The sequence below is a fragment of the Bos grunniens genome, chromosome 12, assembly GCF_055505025.1.
Source record: "Bos grunniens cultivar Pamir isolate PY7600 chromosome 12, Bosgru_T2T1.0, whole genome shotgun sequence".
In the NCBI taxonomy this organism is placed as follows: Eukaryota; Metazoa; Chordata; class Mammalia; order Artiodactyla; family Bovidae; genus Bos; species Bos grunniens.
Genome location: NC_141176.1, coordinates 78,247,630 through 78,274,074, shown reverse-complemented (window position 1 = coordinate 78,274,074; position 26,445 = coordinate 78,247,630). Strand labels below are relative to the sequence as shown.

General features: G+C 41.1%; 1 protein-coding gene and 1 long non-coding RNA gene across 2 annotated transcripts in view; one reads left to right on the top strand and one right to left on the bottom strand.

Annotated features, from left to right (window-relative positions):
• The window catches only part of LOC147361947 (ATP-binding cassette sub-family C member 4-like), a 179,498-nt gene that overhangs the window by 31,019 nt on the left and 122,034 nt on the right, over positions 1-26,445 (top strand). Inside the window, exons 5-10 of the mRNA XM_086330258.1 lie at positions 11,102-11,326; positions 15,298-15,387; positions 17,719-17,882; positions 19,008-19,133; positions 20,476-20,725; positions 25,506-25,607. Coding sequence (XP_086186384.1) covers positions 11,102-11,326; positions 15,298-15,387; positions 17,719-17,882; positions 19,008-19,133; positions 20,476-20,725; positions 25,506-25,607 — 957 coding nt within the window. The remainder of the gene's footprint in view (positions 1-11,101; positions 11,327-15,297; positions 15,388-17,718; positions 17,883-19,007; positions 19,134-20,475; positions 20,726-25,505; positions 25,608-26,445) is intronic.
• On the bottom strand, positions 417-7,545 carry LOC147361949 (uncharacterized). Its single transcript, XR_015138402.1, has 2 exons — positions 7,162-7,545; positions 417-2,129 (listed from the first exon to the last, which is right to left on the bottom strand). It is a non-coding gene; the product is annotated as an uncharacterized LOC147361949 (long non-coding RNA).

Genomic DNA, 26,445 nt, shown 5'->3' with positions numbered 1-26,445 from the left:
ATCAGGTTCTTTCAGGAGGCTGAATACCAAGGACTCTATCGTGGCTACCATGAGCTTCCCTCGCAGTCCGGTGGTTAAGACTCCATGCACCCAATGCAGATATGAGGGTTTTTGATCCCTGGACTGGGAACTAAGATTCTACATGCCACTAAGATTCTATTTGGCCAGGGTGTGGCCAAAATAAAAAGTCTGCCTCAGAGACTCAGACTCTCAGATAATCCTGAATAATGGATGTTGTGGTATTAAATTCAGCTCTTTTAAAGATCCTTTATGATTTCAGAGCTGTGAAGAATTCTTGTGAAAGAATAAGAACTATATTCTCAATTGGTTTGTGGAAAGAATATACATGTTGTTGGGGATTTTCTCCCCGGGACTTGGAAGCGATGAACCTGAAAGAATGACACTTGGACAGTCTCTTGCAAGGACTGACAAGTTTATTTCTGCAGTCAAGCCTTTTTATAGAAGCAGGAACAAAGAGCTTAAAGCATACCGCCAGCAGAGCGCATACAGGGTTAACACATAATCAGTAAAAACATTTCAAGGACAGCGCACTCTAAGTGACTCATGTGCTTATCCCACAACCCATTTTCTCAAGTAACACCCCTATTTATTATTAAATCTTGTCATCGAGCATAACCAAAGGCAGGAGATGTTTTTCTGTCCGCAGTACACAAAGCTGGGTACTTCTAGCCCTTCGCCATTTTCCCAAGGACTTTCTCCTAAGGCTACTTTGTACTACGCTTCCCAACATATCCTCCTTTTGTTTTTAATTTAAGCATGGCAGCTGCTAGTTGGACTCCACTGTGGGAGGCACAGAGTCTTGAGTAAAGACATCTGAATCCTATAAGCAAAGACAGAAAAAGCAAGGTGATTAATACATATATAAAAATGTTGCTTCGTGAAAACCAAGATCTAGGGTCTAGAGCGATAGAGTTTTGGTTAAAGTATCATAAAATTAAGTGCTGTACAATTCCTTAGGTACCTTAACTTGAAAATTAGCAACTTGTTTTTTCAACAAATTGATGTCTAAACTTGAGTTATCTGTGAGATCCTGCAAATGCAGTTTAGCTTTATCCCAAGGATATTCAGTGCTATTATAGGGCACGTTAGTAAGTAAAATTCCAGTGACAACATATATGTGTTTGGAAAGTCAGTTGCCGCACTTGATCTCCTAAGTGGATAACCATAGTTTTTAACTCATTAATTCGTGTTTGTAATTGCTGATCTATTTGAGCTTGTCGAGTCCAAAGATCATGAGAGAGTCTTTGTGCCAAGCAGTGATAAAATCATGATTTTGTATAGAACTATGTAAAGCCATACCAGACAAAGTTCCTATAGTCATAATAGAAATAAGGCTTAAGATGCCTGCAATAATCCACCCAATGATGCGCTTAGATTGCCCAAGTCCAGTTTTCAATAATACAGAAAGAAATACAGAATCAGTCCAAGGTTCAGTTAAGTTTACGGGAAGCCATAACTCAGATCTTTGTTTAACTAGCACAATGCTAACATTGTGATATGAAATGGTGTGATTAAGGCAGGTATACAATGCACATGCAGTACAATTGACAATTTTGGTCGATAAGTCAATATTAAAATGCCCTACGATAAACAAATACGGAAGGTGAACACACAATTGAATATAGCCAGTACTATTATATAGGAAGGTATAATTAGAAGGACGAAACACACCCATAGTCCCATAAACATTAGCAAAGTGCTCTAAAGCTGCTGGAATTTTCCAAATGTGCCATTGCTCTGGCCCCACAATGGGGACGACAATCCTGGGTCATGGGGGTGATAAGCCCCCATTATACCAATTCAGCAATATGTCCTTATCAGTCCAGAAACTTGTCTTAGATTTATTAAAGCCTCCAATGCTTGATCTATTAAACCAGGAGCAGTTATGATGTTCCTTTTGCTCTTCAGTGTCTGGTCAGCCTGACGAGTCATGTTTTCACTTGAGCCCACGTCGGGTAAGGATTCAGATGATGGCGTTTCCTCACTGGCTCCTTCAGGGTCATTGATGAGACTCTTCGCGTTAACTTCGTCATTTCCCGAGGGAGTCCAGTCTTGGGGTCCCTCCCAGTAATGGATATAGCGAAGGGGAACCCAGATTTCCACTCCATCTGCAACAACAAGACCATAACCCTTGCCTAGGAGTCGTAAGATTCCTGGCAGCCATTGATTAAATTGCTTATACCATACTGGTGTATTGATTTCTAATTTGCTGTTTTTGTCTTTTGCAAAGTGTCTATCTGCACGAGTGTCAGAAGTATTTTTTGTTAAGTTTAAAATTTTCAGGGAATAAAGAGTTAAAGATAATAGTAATTGAGGGTTCATGGGATAAGAAGTGTATCTCCTCTTCTATATTCCCCCTTTCTATTTTAATAAATGAGGTTTTAGGGTGCAGTGGGCTCTTTCAATAATGGTTTGACCCTGAGGATTATAGGGTATTTCTGTAATGTGTGTTATGTTCCATTCTGATAAAAATGAATGAAACGAGTGCGAGGTAAATGCAGGTCCATTGTCTGTTTTCAGGATTGAAGGAATCCCCATAACGGGGAAGGTGAGTAAGAGTGTGGAAATGGCGTGTTTGCTGGATTCTGAAGAGACAGGTACTGTCCAGACAAAGCCTGAAAATGTATCAACTGAGACAAAAAGTAAAGAAAACTTTCCTAAGGAGCAGTGAGTGAAATCAGATTGCCAAAGGGAATTAGGCTGTTGACCCTGGGGATTAACTCCAGAAATCGTACTCTGTAAATGCAGAGGGGCGCAGACATCACAGGTTTTAATAATATGCCGTGTTTCAGTGAGAGGAATATGGTATTTAGAGTACAATCTGTTAGCATTGATATGAAGATTAGCATGTTTGTCAATGGCAGACGTAAAAATGGGAGCTATGAGCTTGTTAACAGCATCATTTCCTGCAACCAGAGGGCCAGGTAAACCTGAATGAGCACGTATATGTGCAATAAAGAAGGGTTCCATACGTGAGTGAATTAAAGCTTGAGTCTGTGAAAAGAGAGTATATAATTCTTCATCTACTGCTGCTAAGTAGCTTCAGTCATGTCTGACTCTGTGAGACCCCATAGACGGCAGCCCACCAGGCCCTGCCATCCCTGGGATTCTCCAGGCAAGAACACTGGAGTGGGTTGCCATTTCCTCCTCCAATGCATGAAAGTGAAAAGTGAAAGTGAAGTCGTTCAGTCGTGTCCGACTCTTAGGGACCCCATGGACTGCAGCCTATTAGGCTCCTCCGTCCATGGGATTTTCCAGGCAAGAGTAGTGGAGTGGGGTGCCATTGCCTTCTCCCAATTCTTCATCTAGGTCATATAAAAAGGTGGTAACAAAATCAGGAAAAAGGGAAGCAAGGTATTTGGAATCAGTATATACGTTGAAGGATAATGGTTGATGCGACAAAAGAGCATATAAAGCATATAATTCAATTCTTTGTATTGAAGAATAGGTAGTGGGTAATTTCTCTTTGATATCAGGGCCGACAATCTCTGCTATGCCTTTCTTGTTGCCATCAATGAAATAGGTGGGTGTATTGGAAATAGGCTGGGATGCAATGATATTACTTACAATGAATTTACTACATTGTAGAAAGTCCCATAATTTTCCTTTCAGCAAATGAAATAATATTTTGAAAATCATTTAATGCCATTTGCATGGTCAAGTTATATTGTAAGGCAATTTGCAATTCCTTTTTTGTCAAGGGAACGTGTATTGCATATGGATCAAATCCAGTCAAAGTTTGTACATGGCTTCTTCCTGACATAATTAAGTGCCCTATTTTCTCAATATATGATACAATTTTTTTAGACTGTTTAGTGTGTAAATATACCCATTCTATTGGGCTATGCTGAGCTATAATTGCAGTGGGCGAATGTTCAGTGGGGAATATATATAAAGAAACTGGTTGATCATAATCTAGCCAAGTTGAAAAAGATTGTTGAATGTGTTTCTCCATTAAGGCCAGTTCTTCTTTGGCCTCTCTTGTTAGCTGCCTAGGACTATTAGGGTCAGGGGATCCCTCTAAAATTTTAAATAGATTTTGTAAGGCATAGGTGGGGATGCCAATAGATGGCTGTAGCCAATTAATATCTCCTAGGAATTTTTGAAAATCATTCAGTGTGCGTAGAGACTGCATAGAAATTTGAGTTTTTTGAGGTTTGATTTTAGATTCTTCCATAACATGTCCTAAATAATTAAAGTGTGCTTTCTATTGAATTTTATCTGGCACAACAAGCAGGCCATGATTTTGAAGAGTAGTAGTAATTTCAATATATAACTGTTGTAAAGTTATATATAAGTTCAGATTTCATAGACAGAAGTATATCATCCATGTAATGAATAATAAATGCAGTAGGATATTTATTTCTAATGGGTTGTAATAAAACAGATATGAGATATTGGCAAATGGTAGGGGAGTTCATCATTCCCTGAGGTAGCACCTTCCATTGAAATCTTTTAACAGGAGGCATGTGATTTATAGAAGGAATTGAAAAGGCAAAACGTTTTCTATCTTTAGGGTACAGAGGTATAGTAAAAAAGCAGTCTTGTAAGTCAATAATAATTATAGACCATCCTTTTGGTACCATAGAAGGGGAGGGCAGTCTGGATTGTAAGGGCCCCATAGGTAACATGGTATTATTAACATTTCTTAAATCTATCAATATTTGCCATTTTCCTGATTTCTTTTTTATTACAAAAATAGGGGAATTCCATGGGGAAAATGAAGGTTCTATATGAGCTTTTTGTAATTGTTCATTTATTAATTGCATAAGAGTTGCCAATTTTTCTTTAGTTAGGGGCCACTGAGGTGTCCATACTGGGGTATCAGATTCCCAATCTAGGGGCAGCAGTGTTAACTCAATGGCCCCCATTAAAAGGTTCATTTAAAGAAATTGTGGCTTTCATTTGATCAAGAAAATCCCGTCCCCATAAATTGATAGGGATATTAGTAATATATGGTTTAAGATAAGCTACAATTTGCTTACGGCCATACACTTGTAAATAGGATGCATTGACAAAAGTTTGTGTGGCATCAGCTTTATCTATTCCTAATAGTCTAGAAGGAGCCATAACCTTACCCCAATCAAGGGGCCATTCTGTAGCTCTAATGATTGAAATGTTAGCTCCGGTATCTAACATGCCTGTGAAATTTTTTCCCCGTATGCATAAAGTAAGCATGGGTTTCTGATGTTCCTTTAATAAGGTGGATAGTGCAGCAGTATGGTTGGTATTGCTAAAGCCTCCCTGCCGAACTTTATCAGATGCCTTCATTGGTTTGACATATGGCAAAAGTAATAATTGTGCAAAACATTCCCTTTTTTTAAGTATATATTTGCCATTTTCACAACATTTACTATACCATGTATTTCCCCTTCATAATCTTCATCCATAACATCAGTCAGTACCATTAAACCTCTCATTGTGCAGCTACTACGTCCCAAAATTTGTCCCATTGTCCTGGGTGGAATTGGGCCATAATATCCAGTGGGAATTTTGTGGGGGTTGTATAATTCTATTGGTTCCATATCATAAGGATTAGGTATATTAATATAAGCATTCTTAGATGTAGCTGCTTGTAGCATCATAATGTTAGGTCCTCCTTTTGTAGTAGGGCTAGAGGATGGCCCCTTTATTAGTTTCCCTGTTGTTTTTGTTGTGCACCAGGGTTCAAAGTGTTTCCATCCTTACCAAATTTAGAATGACATTCATTCCGCCAATGGAACCCCTTTTTACATCTTGGACATATTCTTGGGGGTCTCTTCTTATTAGAAGTAGTATTATTTTTTCTGGCCTGTGTTGACATATGACATTGTTTTTTTTCATATGGTTGGGCTTCCCACAGTTAAAACATTTGGCATTAGCAGCTTTTTGTACATTAAAGGTTTCCAATGCTGCCAATTTTGCTCTTGGGACATAGATCCAATATCCCTACATGCTTTCAAATATTCCATAAGAGAGCCAGTCTCCCAAATTGGTCTGAGCATGGATCAACATTCCTCATTAACATTTTCAAAAGCAAGTTGTTTTAAAATAATATTTTGTAAAGTCATATCCTTAATAGATTTTTCAATTGCATCCTTTAATTTTCCTATAAATTGAGAATATTCCTCCTCATGTCCTTGAATAATCTTAACAAATGAACCATCAGAGTTAGCACTATCAACCTTTGCCCATGCCCTGCAGGCAGTTTCTTTAATGAAATGCAACATCTCAAGGGTAATATTAGCTAATTGCGCCATTATATCGGCCATAGTCCCTGTTCCAGTCAGTATATCATAAGTTAAATTGGCAGGGTTACTATGAGATTGCTGGTCAATCATTAGCTGTTGGGCTTCATCATTAACCCACATTTGCCATTGCAGTAATTGTTGAGGATTTAAAACCATCTTCGCTACTTGAAAAAAATCATATGGCATCCAATGGTCAGCCCATCCTCTGAGAAATTCTATACAGTAAGGAGAAATAGGTCCATACAGAGTACATGCTTTCTTAAAGCTAGACAACAGGCCAAAATCTAGATTAGCCCAAGTATTTTGGTCTTGGACAGGTTGATTAAATTGCATTGGGAAAGCAAAAGTGCAAGCAGGCATCTCCCGAGGAGGAGTGAAATGATTAGTACCAGCAAAGTTAGCAATTGCTGTTACAGGCAGAGCAGAAGGAAAAACCCTCAGATTTGGGCTGTCCATTGAATGAAATGATCTCCGTTCTAAGTGGCTTCAGTTTTGACACATCCTGTATATATATGTCTCTAAGTTGTTTTTCTAAGGATTGTGTCTGATTGAGCATAACATTCTTATATTTCAAAGTGCCTTGCATATCTTGTTCCTTAAGCTCATATTCATATAAAGATCGAATAGTTTTTACTTCCAAATCAACGTTATGCCCTTCAATTTGTTCTATGATAGCCCGTATGAGTGACCATGTAACCCTTGCCGATATGCTCATAAAACATTATTTTTAACCCTTTTCTATATGTCTATATTGAGTGTCCCCTCTTCTGGGAACCATGAATTGTTCCAGTAAAATATGATAGCAGTCGTTCAATTGATATCTTGAAACATTAACACTGTTTTGTTTCAAAAAATGATGCATTATAGAAATGAAAGGAATTTTACTGCTATGTTGTCCCATCCTGCTTACCTCTTTCTGCAGGGGCTCGTCTCTTTGTTCAGCCTTCCTTTCAAGTCCCTGTTCATGTCGCCACTTTTTGGGGATTTTTCTCCCCGGGACTTGGAAGCGATGAACCTGAAAGAATGACACTTGGACAGTCTCTTGCAAGGACTGACAAGTTTATTTCTGCAGTCAAGCCTTTTTATAGAAGCAGGAACAAAGAGCTTAAAGTATACGGCCAGCAGAGCGCATACGGGGTTAACACATAATCAGTAAAAACATTTCAAGGACAGTGTACTCTAAGTGACTCATGTGTTTATCCCACAACCCGTTTTCTCAAGTAACATCCCTATTTATTATTAAATCTAGTCACTGAGCATAACCAAAGGCAGGAGGTGTTTTTCTGTCTGCAGTACACAAAGCCAGGTATTTCTGGCCCTTCACCATTTTCCCAAGGACTTTCTCCTAATACGGCTATTTTGTACTATGCTTCCCAACACATGTGGTCATAGATTGATGTCAGAGAGGAAAGGTTTAAGGGACAGTGTTTGACCTTGTTCCTGCTTATCAAGAAAGTTTTAATTTGGTTAGCTTCATGATTGATAATGAATATTTTATCAGTTGTTTTATTTATTAGTTGACGGTGAGAATCGGGAATGTCCAGATGAGAGAATTCCTTGGTGGTGTCTGCCCACAGCAGTGTATATGTGGTGGGGGCAGCTCCCGGGAATGGCTGCCACCAGTGTCTGTGTCCCCAGGGTGATCCACAGCCACTCCTTTCCTCTCTGAGAGACTCTCCAAGGCAAACAGAGTCTTCTGAAATTCAGTCTACCCTTGGGATTCACACCACTGTTTCATTTAGAGTTAATACTTGGACTAGAGCATTGAGCATATGCAGGAGTTAATCTTCTGGTAGCTGGACAAACTTTTGCCTGGTTTGCCTCAGCCAGTTTTGCCAAATGTCAGAAATGGAAACATTCACAGATTATAAATGCTGCTGCCAGCTGTCCTGCCAAACGACTCTCCATCTCTAACCTTTCCTTGTGTGTGGAGAGGATGGATTTACTCAGTCTACCTTTGATGGCCTCAGTCACGTCTGCCCTGTGTGTTCTGGAGGCTTTGAAGAATCATATTTAGTATGTGTCTTCTTACTCTCTATATGTACTTGGGGTTTTGTTTTCACAATTTTGTGCTATTCATTATTTTGCTTTCTATTTTTTTCTTTTTGAGAGAAATTACTGGAAAATTGTTTTTTACTTGCTGCTATTTTTCATATGGAGCATAATATCAATTTTCTGTTTTCCATAGTTGCAACTTATGCCAGGATGGAAATTCCTTGTACCTTATACTTTTCATCACTTCTCTGAATTGCTGTGACTGCTCCTTGCTGGAGGCAAAGTTGTGCATGTGTGCTCAGTCACTCAGTTGTGTCTGACTCTTTGTGACCCCATGGACTGTAGCCCACCAGGCTTCTCTGTCCATGGGATTATCCTGGCAATAATCCTGGAGTGGGTTGCCATTTCCTCTTCAAAGGATCTTCTCAACTCAGAGATTAAACCTGCATTCCCTGTGACTCCTGCATTGAGATGGATTCCTTACCATTGAGCCATTGGAGAAAGTCCCAAAATAATAAATGACTCTCCCCTCAAATTGCATCAGTAAAAGTTCATGTTTGAAATCCTTTGTTATCTTTTTGAAAGATAACAAATTTTCTATCCCAATTAAATAATAGTCATTATCCAGAATAAAAAGAATTCACAGATGAGTGGAAGATACGAGCCATGAAGTGGCATTATAATTTAATGAGGCTATTTCTCCAACTGTTTTTTGGTTTTGTTTTGTGTTTTTAATATTGATTTATTTGGCTGTGCCAGGTCTTAATTTCTGCATGTGGGATCTACTTCCCTGACTAGGGATTGAACCAAGTTTCCCTACATTGGGAGTGTGGAGTCTTAGCTAAAAGACCACCAAGGAAGTCCCTCAGTTAGGTTATTAAATATTGTTTCTCAGTGAAAAACTCCAGATATGCTTAGACAGTAATGACCTGCCTTTATTTACACTTCTTTTTGCTGGATTTATTGAATTTATCCATATTATCTTTGGTGATTGCTATTACTCTTATTTCTCCTATAATTACAAGGATTTTAGGTTCAAATGGAGAGCTGGGTAACAGGCAACAGTGTTTCCCAAATAGAGTCATAAGTTTCAGGAAATTTTGGATGGCAGATATTACTGCTGGGCTTCTGGTGGTTTGTGGCTCCAGCACTGGACTGCCCCTGGCGACACCTGGGCTGGGACTGCCCATATGTACAGTTTGATGTTCTTGCTTCTCTGTGTGGCCTCCACATTTCCATCTCAGGAAACTGTAAACAGTGTGGTTGACAGTCCACTGTGTAAGGGACTCTTCCATGAGCTCTCTATGCCTCTTGGGATGGATGACAGGTTACGGTGGAAATGTATGAGAACTGATCATTGTACTCAGGTCTGATCATCTTACTCACACTTCTTCAACCAAACAGTGTTCCCTTTATCCTCTATAGTAGATTAAAATCTCCATGAGTTCATGGAGGGAGAGGCAGTTGGTGCAGCCTGTTAACATGTGTGTGTGCATGTGTCCATTTGGTAGAACAAGACAGGAATGTTAAGGTTTAATGAGACCCCCATATGAGGGATGGGGACATCTTTGAATAAATATCCTGATCAAGCACTGGTTGGCTGAGCAGAAAATGCTTGGTTTTCTTTTTGGTGTTTGGTGTTATAGATTTTCCTTCCCTCCTTTTGTATGTGTGTTCCTCAGCTTCAGACAGACAGAAGAGACCTATCAAAGCATACCTGTCAGGTAAGCAAAGCTTACCCTGTCTGTGTTAGTAATGCGGGATTGCCAAAAAAGGAAAATCCCTGTTCCTGAAAGACTTCCAAACTTTTAACATTTTGTCTTTTGAGATGTCTGTGGAGGAAATGATATTGCAGCCCAAGGTGTTTAGTTTTGGTAACTTGGATTTGTTGAATGATTTTCCTTGATGGTGAAGAAGGGGACCTAGGAAGAAGGGGACCTTCAAGGGGTGACTAGAGAGAGGAAGTAGGTTGTGAAGTGGAGTGGCTGTTTGGCAGGGTGGGTAGGTGTTGCCGTTCCTTTGCCTTTTTCTTTGGGAAAGAAACTTGCTTTCCCTAAGTCTTACTCAGGGTGGAAGCCTCAGTGCACCCTGAGTCAATTGGTTTAAACATTTCTTCCAAACCACCAACTTCAGTGGATGGTGGATCAAGAACTATGGAGACATGATTTTTTAGCTTGGCCTCCACCATGTTTAATTTTTTTACTCCAAGGAACATTCCAACTTCTAGAGGGTAGAGGCATAGTGAAGCAGTGCTCTCGGGAGCTGAGAGCCTGCAGAGCTGCCAAACCTGGTTTCTTTGTGGTACTCCGGCCAAAGCTGGTTTCCATTCCCTGGATCTACGTGTGGAGTTTGGGGTAGAAAAGGGTGGATGTGTTTGTGCCAGTGTCTCGCTTCATAAGGATTCATGAAGAAGGTGATGAAAGCGTGTCTCCCATATGTGAACCACATTGACTTTCTATTGGGCTGGGACATTGAGAGTATGGGGGACAGGGGCAGGCTGCCAGCAGGCTTGTTCCTGTGGAAGCAAATTTCTTCCTCTTCTTCTGCCACCTTTTTCTTTATTCATCTTAAGGCTCAGTTGGTATTGAGCCTGTTTGTGATATTTGTTGAGCATCCATGGTGTGCTAAGCACAATGTACTAAGGCTTTACTATGTTTGAATGGAAAATTTTGCCTTAAGGTTAAACTGTTGCCTGCTTGTCTTATAGGAGATAATAAATCTGCATATTTTTCTTTTAAATTAGTCACAAATGTAGCGTTTTGTCAAAATGTATTTTAAACATGCTAATGATAAAAGTAAATCTTGTGTAAAGAAAAACTGACATTTCTAATTAAGACTTTTTTCTTTTCTTTTAGGAAGGCACCAGAGTAGTTCAACCCATATTTTTGGGGAAAATGATTAGTTATGTTGAAAACTATGATCCCAATGATTCTGCCGCTTTGCATGGAGCCTACAGCTACGCGGCAGGGCTGAGCGCCTGCGTGCTCCTGTGGGCCGTTCTGCACCACTTGTACTTCTACCACATGCAGCGTGTGGGGATGAGGCTGAGAGTAGCCCTGTGCCATATGATCTACCGCAAGGTGAGTGTCACTCGGTAGCACAGTGTGTACCTCCCCTGAATCCTCAGGGACATTTAGGGAAAGTTCTCTGTAAATTACAAATTTTGTAACTGGGATTGTTTACACCTTCCTAGAGAAGGTTGCTTTTGCATCAAGCCAAGTTTGTTGTTGTTGAAGCAAACTTTACCAATAAATAATGAAAAGTTTTCTTTTGAGATCAAGTGTGGGCTGTCCTTGGCAAGTTTTAGCCATAGGTTGTCATATAATAACCACTAAATTTGTACTGTAAAATATTAAATTAATATTCAAGAATAAGTATGAAAAGTATCAAGTTGATTTTCAGTGTCTTCATGCCCAAATCCCATAGTGCTGTTTATGGAAATTTTTTGTTGTTGTTCATTAATACCTTCAGGTACATCAAATTTGTATTTAAAAGTGAGCTTCAGAGATTGGATCTATAAAACTATATCTAAGAGCAGAGAATGTATTTGATAAAGGGACTGATTCTAATTTTAAAAGACCCATCTAATTATATTCAATATAATTATGTTTGCTAGGGGAAAATATAAAGATAATTCATGCTAAGTATAGACTCACTCCTTATATTTATAGATAATTTTTGTTAATGGTATGAAAGAAAATAGGATATTTGAGATGAAACTTAAAATTTTACATTGTTTTATTAATTCTAGAGAGAATTTGTTGCTCTTCATTTAAATTATTTTAATAAAACATTTCCTTTTATTCTTAGTATGCATTGTAGCAGTTTTAATAAGAACTGATTTAATGTGTTTAGTGATTTTGTATTGAGGAATGCCATGAAATTATTCATAGTTTACCCTTGTCTAAACTAGTATAAAAAGAGTAAGGCTTTCAGGTATCTTTACAAAGGTATTGCCACAGATATATCAGTGTCAAGAGCTGAAGGGCTCTGTATAAACTTGATCCTGGATATGTCTTTGCCTTAGACTGTTTACAAAAAAAATCCTTGTTTGACTGTATTGTATCCTTGAAATTTTCAAAGAGAGTAGATCTTAAATGTTCTCACCACACATGTTAAATAGGATAACTATATTAGGTAGTGGATACTTTATGTGGTTTTACCACAGTAATCATTTTATTTATACCGAAGTATCATGTTGTAACCTTAAACGTATGCAAATTTTATTAATAAATAAAGTCCTCATTGAAAGATAAAACCAAGCAGCTTAAACTGAAAATATTACTTCTTTTACCTGGTTGCTGCTTATCTAGAGCTTCTGCTTCTTCAGAATACTTTTTTCAGCAGAAAGTGAGATATCTTCTCCTCATCTTTCCTTGAGCAGAGTCTTGTACTTTTCAGGATTGTGTGAAACTGGGGACTTGGCATCTCATTGTCTTGTCTGACAACAGCATCTGAACTGCTTTCCTTCTGGGTGATGTGGAAATTGCAACTGTGCCTGCATACTGCAGTCAGAGCTCTTCACTGTCATTTATCATCATCTTTGTTATTCTGTTGCATCTTTAACCATTTAGGAGATGGATACTCAGATTTCCCCACAAATTGGCTACATGTTTGTCTTTCCAGATCATACTTAACTCTCATAATAGTTGTGAAATTTTACCCAGATCGTGTTGTGAAACCTTAACTTAGGTGTGAGGTGATGGTTTAGTCAAAGCTCACTCTTGGTGCACAGGTGAGCCATTGTCTACCTGTGTTTCTTCCTCTTCCCACCACACTTTGGAAACTTGCCTTTGGGAAATGTGATCTGACCTGGCACATTGGCTTATGTGAATGTAAATATCTCCCAAGAAGTTCATTTACTGCCTTGATTTTACCTAAATGTTGGCCCTATATGAAGTCAGGAATTATGGGGATTATAACATAGACATAACTTGAAATTCCAGAAACCTGGAAAAGACAAATTTCCTCATGCACAGCCTTGCATCTAGAGCCCTGCTGGGGTGCAGAAACAAGACACTTCTTTTCAGGTTACAGGTGGGCTGATTCTTTAGGGCACAGCTGGTGCTGCCAAGCAGCTCTGAAAGGCCCCTCTGAACTTCTGTGGTTCGTGCTCAGGCCCCACCTCCTGATCCCTGGTCCTGGGGAGGAATCAGATTGGGCATTAGAAATGGAGTGGCTGCTAAGCCCGTAGTCATAGTTTGTTCTGACCATGGATTCCAGGCTGGGGCAGGTCTCCAGGAGGTCTCTAAGACTGTACATATTCCACTCCTAAAATGGCCCATTCAGCATTTCGTGCTCTTTGCAGCTGAATTTTGAATGATTGTGAAGGAGGTACCATATATAAAAATGACTTGCCATTTATTAATACATTTCCACAGCTTTGGTAAAATTACCTTTGGCTTTTGATCATTGTTTTTGTTGTTGTGGTGGTGGTAAAATACACACGGTGTAAAGTTGACCATTTTCACTCCTTTTAAGTACAGCATTTAGTGACGTTAGGTACACTCACATTGTTGTGTAGCCCTCACTGTTATTCATCTCTGGAACTTTTTCTTTTTCCCAAACTGAACCTCTGCAGCCATTAAACACTAACTCCCCAACCCCTGTCCCTGCACCCAGCACCATTCTACTTCTTATCTCTGTGAATTTGAGTACTTCAGTACTTCATGTAAGTGGAATCATACAGTGTTTGTCATTTTGTGTGAGGCTTATGCTTGTAGCACGATGTCTTCAAGGTTCATCCATATTGTGGCAGGTGTCAGAACTTAATTCCTTTTTAAGGCTCAGTAGTCTTCCACTATAGGCCTATGCAACATGCTGTGTGTTTGCTCATCTGTCAGTGGACAGTTGTTTCCACCTTTTAACTATTGTGAACACTGCTGCTGTGAATATGAGTGTACAGATTGTCTGTTCAAGTTTGTGTTTTTAGTTTTCTTGAGTGTATCCTTAGTAGTGTAATTGCTGTATTGTATGCTAATGTCACGGAGAAGGCATTGGCATCTCACTCCAGTACTCTTGCCTGGAAAATCCCATGGACGGAGGAGCCTGGTAGGCTGCAGTCCATGCGGTTGCTAAGAGTCGGACACGACTGAGCGACTTCACTTTCACTTTTCACTTTCATGCATTGGAGAAGGAAATGGCAACCCACGCCGGTATTCTTGCCTGGAGAAGCCCAGGGACAGGGGAGCCTGGTAGGCTGCCGTCTCTGGGGTCGCACAGAGTCAGACATGACTGAAGCGACTTAGCAGCAGCAGCAGCATGCTAATGTCATATTTAATTCTTGAGGAACTTCTGTATTCTCTTCCATTGTGGTTATATCATTTTACCCTCTCACTTGATCATTGTTTTCTTCTTTAACTTGAGGAGTAAAGAAAAAGTTTCTTATGAAGTATGACATTTTGTTTGGATCAGTGGCTCTAGTTGGTGGTCTGTTGAAGCAGCTCCTGGTGTCCTTTCAGCTTCCTCAGATCTCTAGGGCATTTTTCTTACTCAATAAAGGGATTGAGCAACACGGGTTGTGTATTTTGTAAAATCAGCAGACTGGCATCAAGACCACAGTTTCCTCACAGGAAGAGTGTTTTGAACATCATACTTGCTCGTTTCAGAATGAGGAAACTAAGCCCAAAGTGTTTAAATATTGTCACCCACAGGATGAATGATTGAATCCAAGTCTCTGAATTTCTTTCCTAAGGCAACCTCTCCAGTCTAATCCAATTTGGCTAAAAATTACTTAGTTGGCTCCTAAGTCTAAACCTATACCCTTTAACCTTCAGACAGGTGCAAGTTCACTGAAACAGGGGGTGGATTTTGCTTTTACCTCCTGCTCCTCCTTTGCTGATTTTGTGGTTGGGGCTGCCACCACCCACCTCCTAACTTGCTGAGGAGTTAGAAGCTGAGCAAGGGTCCCTAGAGCCCTGCTGTCAGGGATCATGCTGCTCCTGCTGACATCACTCAAGACCCCTGGAATACATGCTCCATTGTGTTATTTTCTAAGATGACTTGGTATCACCTTAGGAATCCGGATCTCTGTCTCCCTCTCTCATTTCAGGCCCTTCGCCTGAGTAGCTCAGCCATGGGGAAGACCACCACAGGCCAGATAGTCAACCTGCTGTCCAACGATGTGAACAGGTTTGACCAGGTAAGCTGCCCCTGAGGGATCCTCTTCCATTTCCTGTTCTTCTCACTGGGTTCAGCTTATTGGAATACCAGGTGCTAGGGTTTGTTGTCAGCCAGGGTACTGTTGAGGATTTAAGACAAAGGTTCTATTTATCCAACTTTCACTTCTCAGTGTGCAAATTCGATGTAATTATATGTATTGTTTCATAAGTGAGCGTTTTGTTTTTCTGATAATAAAAGGCAGCAGTGTTCTTGCCCAGCTTGGTTAGTGTCCTAAGGGGTCCTCCTGGAGTGGCCCTTCTTGGCACGTGGTGTAGGTGTTGCTGAACTGTCTTCCTCCTCCTCTAGGTGATGAAGGCCTAGTAGTCAGGGATTGTTTTTACCCCTGCACCCTGTTCAGTGTCTGCTGCCTAGGGAGCCTTCAAGTGGGTGGTCCCCAGACACAACCTCCTCTCTGCTGTCCCCACACACTCTTTTTTCCACTGACCTTAAGCATAGATCACATGACCCAGAACATCATAGCTGTTGGTCACATCTGTGTTGTAGTAGACACTTCTCTTTTCAGTATTCATTCATCAAACATGAAGTAAGGCCCCTACTTTCAGGGATGAATAAAGCTTAGTTTCTGCCATATAGAAACCACAGTCTATCAGGGAGGTAAATACACAAGTAATTACTGGAGAGAGCGGTAGGTACCATAATACAGGCTTTCCTGGGATGCTGGGGAGTCCAGGGGAGATGGGGGCTAAACTCTGGGATGGAGAGCATTTGGGGAAGCCCTGAGCTCATCTGTGTTGTAGTCAAAATCCACATCTTCCTTCATTGCTGCTACTCTGATTCTCCCGGGACATCCCTGAAATCAGCCCTATGCTGCCCTGGAACAGTGTCATCTGGAATGGACACTTGGATTTCTGCTTTAGCAGGTTAAAAACACAGTGAGATCATTTCTATTTAGGTTTCTGTCTGTTCCTTCAGAGCATATTGTGTCTATACTCTGTCCTTAATGGCTTTTATACTATCCCAAAGAGAGGCTATGCTAAAGAATGCTCAAACTACTGCACAATTGCACTCATCTCACACTCTAGTAAAGTAATGCTCAAAATTCTCCGAGCTAGGCTTCAGCAATACGTGAACTGTGAAATTCCAGATGTTCAAGCTGGTTTTAGAAAAGGCAGAGGAACCAGAGATCAAATTGCCAACATCTGCTGGATCATAGAAAAAGCAAGAGAGTTCCAGAAAAACATCTATTTCTGCTTTTTTGACTATGCCAAAGCCTTTGACTATGTGGATCACAATAAACTGTGGAAAATTCTGAAAGAGATGTGAATACCAGATCACCTGACTTGCCTCTTGAGAAACCTGTGTGCAGATCAGGAAGCAACAGTTAGAACTGGACGTGGAACAATGGACTGGTTCCAAACAGGAAAAGGAGTACATCAAGGCTGTATATTGTCACCCTACTTATTTAACTTATATGCAGAGTACATTATGAGAAACGCTGGGCTGGAAGAAGCACAAGCTGGAATAAAGATTGCTGGGAGAAATATCAATAGCCTCAGATATGCAGATGACATCACTCTTATGGCAGAAATTGGAAAAGAACTAAAGAACCTCTTGATGAAAGTGAAAGTGGAGAGTGAAAAATTTGGCTTAAAGCTCAACATTCAGAAAACTAAGATCATGGTATCCAGTCCCATCACTTCATCGCAAATACAGTCGCTGATTTTATTTTTGGGGGGTCCAAAATCACTGCAGATGGTGACTGGAGCCATAAAATTAAAAGACGCTTACTCCTTGGAAGGAAAGTTATGACCAACCTAGAGAGCAGATTGAAAAGCAGAGACATTACTTTGTCAACAAAGGTCTGTCTAGTCAAGGCTATGGTTTTTCCAGTGGTCATGTATGGATGTGAGAGTTGGACTATAAAGAAAGCTGAGTGCTGAATAATTGATGCTTTTGAACTGTGCTGTTGGAGAAGACTCTTGAGAGTCCCTTGGACTGCAAGGAGGTCCAACCAGTCCATCCTAAAGGAGATCAGTCCTGGGTGTTCATTGGAAGGACTGATGTTGAAGCTGAAACTCCAATACTTTGGCCACCTGATGTGAAGAGCTTACTCATTTGAAAAGACCCTGATTCTGGGAATGACTGAAGGCAGGAGGAGAAGGGGATGACAGAGGATGAGATGGTTGGATGGCATCACCGAGTCAATGGACATGAGTTTGGGTAAACTCCAGGAGTTAGTAATTTACAGGGAGGCCTGGTGTGGTGCGGTTCATGGGGTCACAAAGAGTCAGACAGGACTGAGCGACTGAACTGAACTGAACTGAAGAAGGCTTTGTCTTTCTCTTTTAAGGTAACGATGTTCTTGCACTATCTGTGGGTGGGGCCGCTGCAGGCTGTTGCAGTGACCACCCTGCTCTGGATGGAAATAGGAATATCATGTCTTGCCGGGATGGCGGTTCTCATTATTCTTCTGCTTTTGCAAAGCTGCTTCGGGAAGTTGTTTTCATCACTCCGGTAAGAGAAACACTTCTTTTAAAAATTGATAATACGTATTTGGTAACATCCACAGTCTGCTTGATGCTTTTGTTTAAAAACAAGACAAATGCCTTCTCTAGTCTCTTCTTTGTGTGAGTTGTAGACCCTACAGGCTTAGCCAGTGGAGGCTCCAGCCTTAAACTGAAGGCTGGTCCTAAAACAGGAACAGGAAAGGCATTCACTGGGTCCTCTTGGCACCATGTCTGAAAAAGTAGAGTGTCCTTCAGCAGAATTTACCCATGTCCAAGTTATTTAAATATTGGTAAATAGTAATAATCTTGTAGCCCTATTTCTTACTGCATGTATTTTTGTTATGCTTGTGTTGGAGCCTTTCAGGTATTTATTCATGTTTCCATTAAGTTATAAGCACCCCCAGGGTCAGGCTGATCTTCATTGTGTCTTTATGAAGCCCCACAGTCACAGCAGCACATGTAACAGAAAAGTGGCTGGTGGTGAAGAGCCTTCTCATGCTGACTTAGACCTGAAGCAGGTCTCAGAGTGTTGGAGGTGGGTGGTTGTCAGGTGATGGAGATGTTGTGCTATTTGAAGCTCACTAAGTTCTTGTGTTTGTTGTGTGTGTTCAGTTCTGTGCTTGGTGTCTTTCTTTATTTGGAATTTCCTTTCCTGTCTTTGCTGGAGGGATAGATACTCCATATCCTTCGAGGCCCTGTTCCAGTGCTACCAGGTCTCTGAAGCTCTTCTTGTTCTCCTTTCCTGGTGGAATTTCCCCATCTTTTCTGCTCCCCAGAACTTCTCTCCTATTTTATTACAGCACAGACACTGTCTTCCTGGGTGTCTTTCTGGCTCCCTACCTGACCGTGACCTCTTTGAGCAGATGGTTTGTATCTGACACATTTCAGATATTTCTTAGCCGATGCTGCACATTCTCCAAGTTACTTCTTGAAATGGATTGAATGGTTGACTTCCTAGTTGAAGCCTTTTTCTCCATTTGTACTTTGAGTAGGACCTGCCTGTGTTCTAAGTGCAAAAGGGCTGTAGAGAATAATTTTATTCCTAGCTCCGCCCCCGTGCCCACTCCTGCTGCTGCTGCTGAGGAAAGTTGGGCTGTGGTCACTAAGGCTCATCTCATGTCTGTCCCCTCAGAAGTAAGACCACTGCTCTCACAGAAAAGAGGATCAGGACCATGAGTGAAGTCATAACTGGCATCAGAACAATTAAAGTGAATGCTTGGGAAAAGTCATTTATAGATCGTATTACCAGACTGAGAAGGTAAGTTTATATAGGTATCACTCCATATTTTCATGCTTTATTTCCTATTCTATTGGATACTTTAGATGTCTTACCAAAGAAGTATTTAAGTTCATCTTCACATTGAGGTGAACTTAAATACTAACTATTCACTGCATCCCCTACATTTTGCAGGAGGGTTAAGAATAGTGGAGATATCATTTAACCTGCTCTTTCATTTGCCCTCTTCTCAAAGGAAAAAATATATATGCTCCTTACTTATATAGAAATGAAATTCTAAGTAGTTCTTAATACCTCAAATCCCAATAAGCAATGCTTTTAACATAGTATTTGAGACAATGACATTCAAACTAAAATTGTAATTTATGTTGATGGCTGATAACCAGGAAGATTATAGAGACTTGATATACTTGTATTGAGTCAAACTGTGTGAATCACTATTGTTCATTGTTGCTGTGCTTAGTCGCTCAGTTGGATCTGACTCCTTGTGACCCCATGGACTGTAGCTCACCAGGCTTCTCTGGCCATGGGACTTCCCAGGCAGGAATACTGGAGTGAGTTGCCATTTCCTCCTCCAGAGGATCTTACAGACCCAGGGATTGAACCCGTGTCTCCTGCATTGGAGGTGGATTCTTTACCACCATGAAAGCTCATGAATCACTATTATTCAATTCAAATGGAGCTATGAAAATACTGTCCCTTTTGTTCTGCTTCATGTTTTTAGACTGTTTTTCCATCTTTCATTTAAATATCTGGTGAGCATTTCTTTGACCTCACCTTGTCACCTCTCATTTTGCACCTTTGCAGAGCCCATCTTCCTTCTACTCTGGCCTCCAAGCCTGACTCCAGCTCATCTTCAGGGTCCACGTGTGTGTGACTTGCCCTGACTCCACTGCTCAGAGATACATATCCCAGCTCTGGGCCCCCTTGGGGGGATCATCACAGCGATGACTGTCTCTGTCTATTGTCTCCCAATTTTGTGGTTTCTAATTCTCTTCGCCCATAAGTTCATGAGCTCCTGGAGGGGGCAGACTGTGTCTTTCTGTGAGGAGCCTGGGACAGACTTGTGATTATGAATGTTTGTTGAATGAATGTTCAGACCCCGTCAGATTGACCCGAAATGTTTGAAATTGTGACAGAAAGCCTCCTTTTACTTGAAAGAGTGAAGTGGGGATGAAGTGTGTGGTCCTGGTGTCGGGCAGACCCCTGAGTGTGCACTATGCTAATGTCTCCATGATGTAAGGGATGGTTTCTCTTAATCTGCGTCCATTCCCTAGAAAGGGGCCACTTACACAGGGCAGTGAATTCATGCCTTGTATGCTGATGCTTCTTATAAAACCTTTGTCCTACTTTCTTTTTACAGTAAGGAAATTTCCAAGATTCTGAAAAGTTCCTACCTTAGAGGCATGAATTTGGCATCATTTTTCACTGTGAGCAAAATCATGATTTTTGTCACCTTCATCACCAATGAGCTCCTTGACAACCGGATCTCAGCCAGCCAAGTGTTTGTGGTGGTGACGCTGTTCGAGGCTCTGCGGTTCTCAAGCACCCTCTACTTCCCCATGGCCGTCCAGAAGGTGTCAGAGGCCGTCGTCAGCATCCGAAGAATCAAGGTTTAGTGAAAAATAACTTTTTTAAGTTATAGGTGGATTTTACCCAAAATGCCTCTTTTATGTGGTGTCACTGTGAGCCAGTTAGGTGAGATTTAACTCTTCCAGTGCCAAGCTGGCAGTCTTTCCAAAGTATATGTATTCCCGTCTTTTCTTAGGTAAAGTGTGTTAAAAGTACTGTAAGATCCATGCTTGTTTAGGGCCAGTAGTACAAATGGCAGCAGCACAGGCTCTTGACGTGCAGTGAAGGCTACAAGATGATTAAAATGTCTAAAAGCAGGAGAAGCAAACAGATGCATCTCCTGTGCTGACTGGAATGACTAGGCAGTGATGGTGCATGGTCCTAGGTGACTAGGATTCCTCTCTGGGCCGGGAGGGGAGGAACTTGCTGAGAAGTTCTTGTTCCCTGGGCAGGAAGAGTGGCCTCAGATTCACTTAGTTCTCTGTGTTTAAAAATGGAGTCTTTCCTCCAAAAGATATTTTCTTGTTGATTTCTGATCTCTACATTTTTATTCCTGTCATTATTTTACTTAGTGTCTAAGCCTGTCTCTAGCTGCCCTCTTCCTTTCAAACTTGTAATTCCAATCTTTCTTATTGTCTCCTCTTTTAAACTAAATATCCCTAAGTAGTCAGGGGTAAATAAACTAAATGTCCCTAAGTAGTCACACATGATCTTGGCACGCAGTAGGTGCTCAAGTATTTCTGTTTAAAATGAAGATTAAATCAGCTCTGTAAAAATGAATGACTTATTATGACCTCATAAGCCCAAGAACTCTCTCTATTTTTCTCTAAGTGAGGAAGGGGGACCCATGGTCCTGCCCTTGGATGACTCCAATAGGATTGCAAAAGGTCTCAACTTCAAAATACTCACTAAAATCTTCCGTAACTTTAACATCTAGTAACAATCTGTCTCTGAGGCTGTTTTCCACTACCAGCTACAAGCAAGTCAGTCTTTTTGGTAGAATCAACTTTCCTGCATAACCTGTTCTGGGTTTGCAATTCGTGGCTCTACTGGCCATTTACTTTCAGCTTTTTCATCAGACTGAGTCTTGGAGAAAAATCCAGCCAGCACTTCTGGCACCTTTACAAGCTGATCATGTGTTGAATGGGGTCTCATTTAACCCTTGGAGGACTGTGACATCTGTTCACCTCAGAGGTATTGTTTGTGGACAAGTGCTCAATAAATTTAATTATTCACATAGGGCATACTTTTCCTTTTCTTTATTTTTTGTTTTAAAGTGTGGTGTTTCTATTCTAATGTATACACATTGAGTATCGATGTCTTACACACTTAAGCTGAAACTGGAATTTGATTCTGTCTAGACCAGATATATAACATATACATTACTCTCCAGGGCCCTCAGTCTTTTTAATCAATAGAAGTTGATAATAGGCCAGACAAGAAATTCAAACAAGGCTTCACTGAGGCTTGTGCTACAGCACAAAGTATGAAAACAAGAAACTGATGCCCCGTTGATGCTTTGAGAAGAGTGGGCTGGTTCCTTAAGTAGGGTGAGGGTAGGGGAGGATTGGTGGTTTGAGCCACAGGGGTGACTTACGTGGTCTGCCCACCGTCTTGTAGGTGCCATGTGCCAAGATCGTGCACAGTTCCCTGCTTTGCTCCCAGCAGCTCAGAAATGCCAGTTAGCTTGTGATGTTTTTGTATCTTATTGTTCATGATTGCCTTTGCATGTGTGCAGGTATGTTTAGTCCCTTAGGATTTCTTTGTATTTTGTTGCTCAAGGAGACATTTGTCCAGATGCAAGCACTCCGGTAGAGGGTCCCAGGTCCCAGCCTGTCTCATCACCTTTTGCTTGTTGCTGTGTCAGCTTAGACTGTGTAAGGCTGTAGCCATGAAATCAGTGGTTGGATGGTTTGAACAGCCATGCAGTCTGTTCCTTATTTTAGCTGATGTCCTTGATGGGCTAACTGTGCAAGGCTAGGTCTTAGCTGGAGTTGGGACTGTAAAAGCACATGAATGATGTAGTGTCTCCCCTCTGTGTGACTTAGTATTCCTCAGGGGATTCAGAGGTAGGGAGGGTAGTGCCAACTGGGGATGTGCTGAGCTGGTTTCAGTAGGGTTAGTATTTGAGATGGATCAGAAGGGTGGGTGGGGTCAGTACTTAGGGTGTCCAGGCAGAGGCCACCTGGGGAGCATGGACTTAGGTGCAGTTGAGTCAGTGGAGGTGATGGGTGGGGAGTGTTAAGCTTGTGGACACTCTCTGAGGGGCTGTAAGGGAATCAGGAGGGAGCGGTCTTGGGGTGGGGTCAGTGGTATTGGGGAGGACTGGGGAAGGAACAAGCAAAAGAAAAGTTGCATTATTGAAATAACTAATAGTGAGTGAGATTCTGAAATTATGTTGTTTCAAGAGGAAAAGAGAGTTGGGAGAGAGATGAATTGTGTCAGAACAGGTGACAGACGGTACCTGGCTGACGATGGTGGTGGGGAGAGAGAACTCAGGCTGCAGTGGTTGAAAACCTGCAAACGTGTCCTCAGACCACTCTCCATCCATCCTGCCTCCCGGTGGACACGGGCTGCGGCCGGGTAGGAGTCACTGTGCTCAGCGTTAGGTTCTCAGTGAGCTAGGATGAGAGGATGAAGGGATGAATGAAAGCATCTTCCACCAGCTGATATTTGACATAAATGCAAAGATCCTGTCTTTCTTTTCCTGCACAAGAGTTTTCACATTCAGTTTTTACCAGTTCTTCTTTTAAAGTAGAAGTTTGCAATCACATTTATGACTCTGAGGCACGATAGATGGGGTGTCAAGATGTTTAAGGTAGTAGGTTACTATTTATGTGTCGTTTTCTTTCTCAAACATCCTCACATGCTTGTTTCAGTTTTTCCCCATGTGGGTTAGGATTTGGTTTACCTGTGGGTCCCAGAGGTACCCATGCTAAAGCTGCTTACAGGGTTCATTTGTTTTTCTCTCATGCAAGAATCCTTGTGAGGCTCTGTATGGATTTCCTGGGGCTGCCGATACAAAGTACCACAAAACATGTGGCTCAAAACCACAGGAAAGTTTTGTTTCACAGTCCTGGAGGCTAGAAGTCTGAAATCAAGCTGCTAGCACAGTCATGATCCCTCTGAATCCGATAAAGGAGCATCCTTTCTTGCCTCTGCTAGCTCTGAGTGGTTGCAGGCAAACCTTGGTGTTCCTTGACTTGAAAGCCATCACCCCAGCCTCTGTCTCCATCATCAGGTAGCTGTTTTTTGTGTGTCTGTCTGTATCTACATTTCTCATGAGGACTCCAGTCATATTGGATTCAAGGCCCACCCAACTCCACTGTGATCTCACTTTAATTGATTACATTTCCAACAACTAAATTTCCAAATAGAGTCACATTTTGAGATAACTGGGGTTAGGATGTATCTTTTATGTCATGATACAACTCTCCCCATAAAAGTCCCATGGCTAGTGTGAACCTCCATGGTGTCGGGACCCAGACTCTTTCTCTCTTCTTATGTTACTCCACTGCATGTGACCTTGACCCCGCTGGCAGTCCCCAAGGCCCAGGCTGGGACGGAGGAAGGTCCTGGTTGCTGTCACTCTCCACGGCCCTGGATTTGGTCACGTGGCTGCTCCTGTCTGCTCGGGAGCCTGCAGACAGAGGGAGGGCCTCCTTTCAGGCTGCCACATGCAGCTAAAATCCAGGGTTTGTTACCTCAGAAGAACAAGAGCAGATTTCAAGGACAGCCAGCAGTCTCTGCCTCTTGTTCACAGTTTTGGGGACCTTGGGGAGTGGGAGTGGTCTAAGTTGTATGTTCAACTTCTCTATTGCTCTAGCTTTTCTCATTGAATTATATCTAGTATTTGCAAGGCAAGAGGGAGTTTTCTTGTATGTGTTTGTCAGCTTTGTAGCAATTTATAAGACTTTGTTTCCTTCAGCTACTTTGTATCAGTTAGCAGCAAAGTGGTGTAGAAGATAACAAAAAGTGAGAGGTGCAGCCATTCCTGCTGTGGAGGAAAGAGGGCATTGACTAAGGAGAGGAAGTGATTGTGAAAAGGGCTTATAAAATATTTTTTAAGAGATAGAAATTTAACACTGTTTTCTTTTTAGAATGATGCCTTAGTAATAGTTAATGACAAGTGGTGATATGGATATGATACACACAAGGAGAAAAGCGTTGTGTACAGAGTTTGCACTCAGGTTTTCTGTCATTGGTTTTGTGTTCCTAGCGTGTACTGTGCCACCTGCTTCCTGACGGCCTGGGGAGGGCCTTCCTCTCTGTGTTCCTAGCAGTGTTGCATGGTGCTTGGCACATGGTGGGATTCAGTTAGTATTTATGAAATAATTTCCTACCAGCTCACCTGTTTATTGTTGGTAACACAAAAGTAAAACAATATAAATGTCCAGGTTCTAAATGTATTGGAGTTTGAAGCCATGTTTTCTTTTTAGAGAGGAACCAGTACACTTGTTGAGAAAGTATCAAAGATAGCCTCATGGCCAGGAACTCTTATTTATTTATTTTACACACACACAAACACACAGACACGCACACATACGTACTCTACATATGTGTGTATATGCTATGTTTTATATATATATATATGCTATACTATATTATATACTTAGTTGTGCATATAATGATATATTATATACTATATACTATTTAATATTTCTCATGTGAACCAAGACCTAATAAAATACAGTTGTAAAATGATAGGTAGCTATAAATGATAGGTATAAAACTTTTTATTGCCAATACCAGAGAAGCACTTGTTTTGTTTGTGCTTTGTTCTTGCAGTATAAACAATCTATGTTTTGCTTTTTTCTGTAGAACTTTTTGTTACTTGATGAGATAACACAGTGCTCCCCTCTGCTGCCATCAGATGGTAAAAAGATCGTGGATGTGCAAGCTTTTACAGCTTCTTGGGAAAAGGTAAGAAACCTGGCTTTCCAAAATTATGACTGCTAAAAGATAACTGTGACATAGATTTACTGGAGAATTTTGAGATTTTACATATACTGTAAAATGTGACTTGATCATTTACTTAGAATATATTATAAAAATTCTCGGAATCAGGGATGAGGTTTGCAATGAATGGAGATTAAGTGTAAAATCAGCCTGAGGCATTTGACATGTTACTCTTTTTCCCATTTTCAAGAGAGCTTTCAGGGTATTAGCACATGTTGACCTTAAAGTATATAAATTCTTCTTTTAATTTTTAGTTTGTTTTTCATATGTTTTATTACAGAGTATTAAATATAATTCCCTGTGCTATACAATAGGATCACCTTAAACAAAAGATATAGAGCACAAATAGCTTTTCTTGAAAACCCAGATCTAATATTTTGAGCTGAAGTGTGAAGTGTCAGTTGCTTCACTTGTCTCTGAGTCTTTGTGACCCCATGGACTGTAGCCCACCAGGCCCCGGTCCATGGGGATGGATACCCACTCCAACATTTCTGTTGTTGTTGCTGTTCAGTTGCTCAGTCATGTCCAAATCTGTGCCACTCCATAAACTGCAGCATGCCAGACTCCCTTGTGCATCACCAACTCCAGGAGCTTGCTCAAACTCATGTTCATCAAGTCAGTGATGCCATCCAACCATCTCATCTTCTGTTGTCCCCTTCTTCTCCTGCCTTCAGTCTTTCCCAGCATCAGGGTCTTTTCTAATGAGTCAGCTCTTCACAGCAGGTGGCCAAAGTATTGGAGTTTCAGCTTCAGCATCAGTACTTCCAATGAATATGCAAGATTGATTTCCTTTAGGATTGAC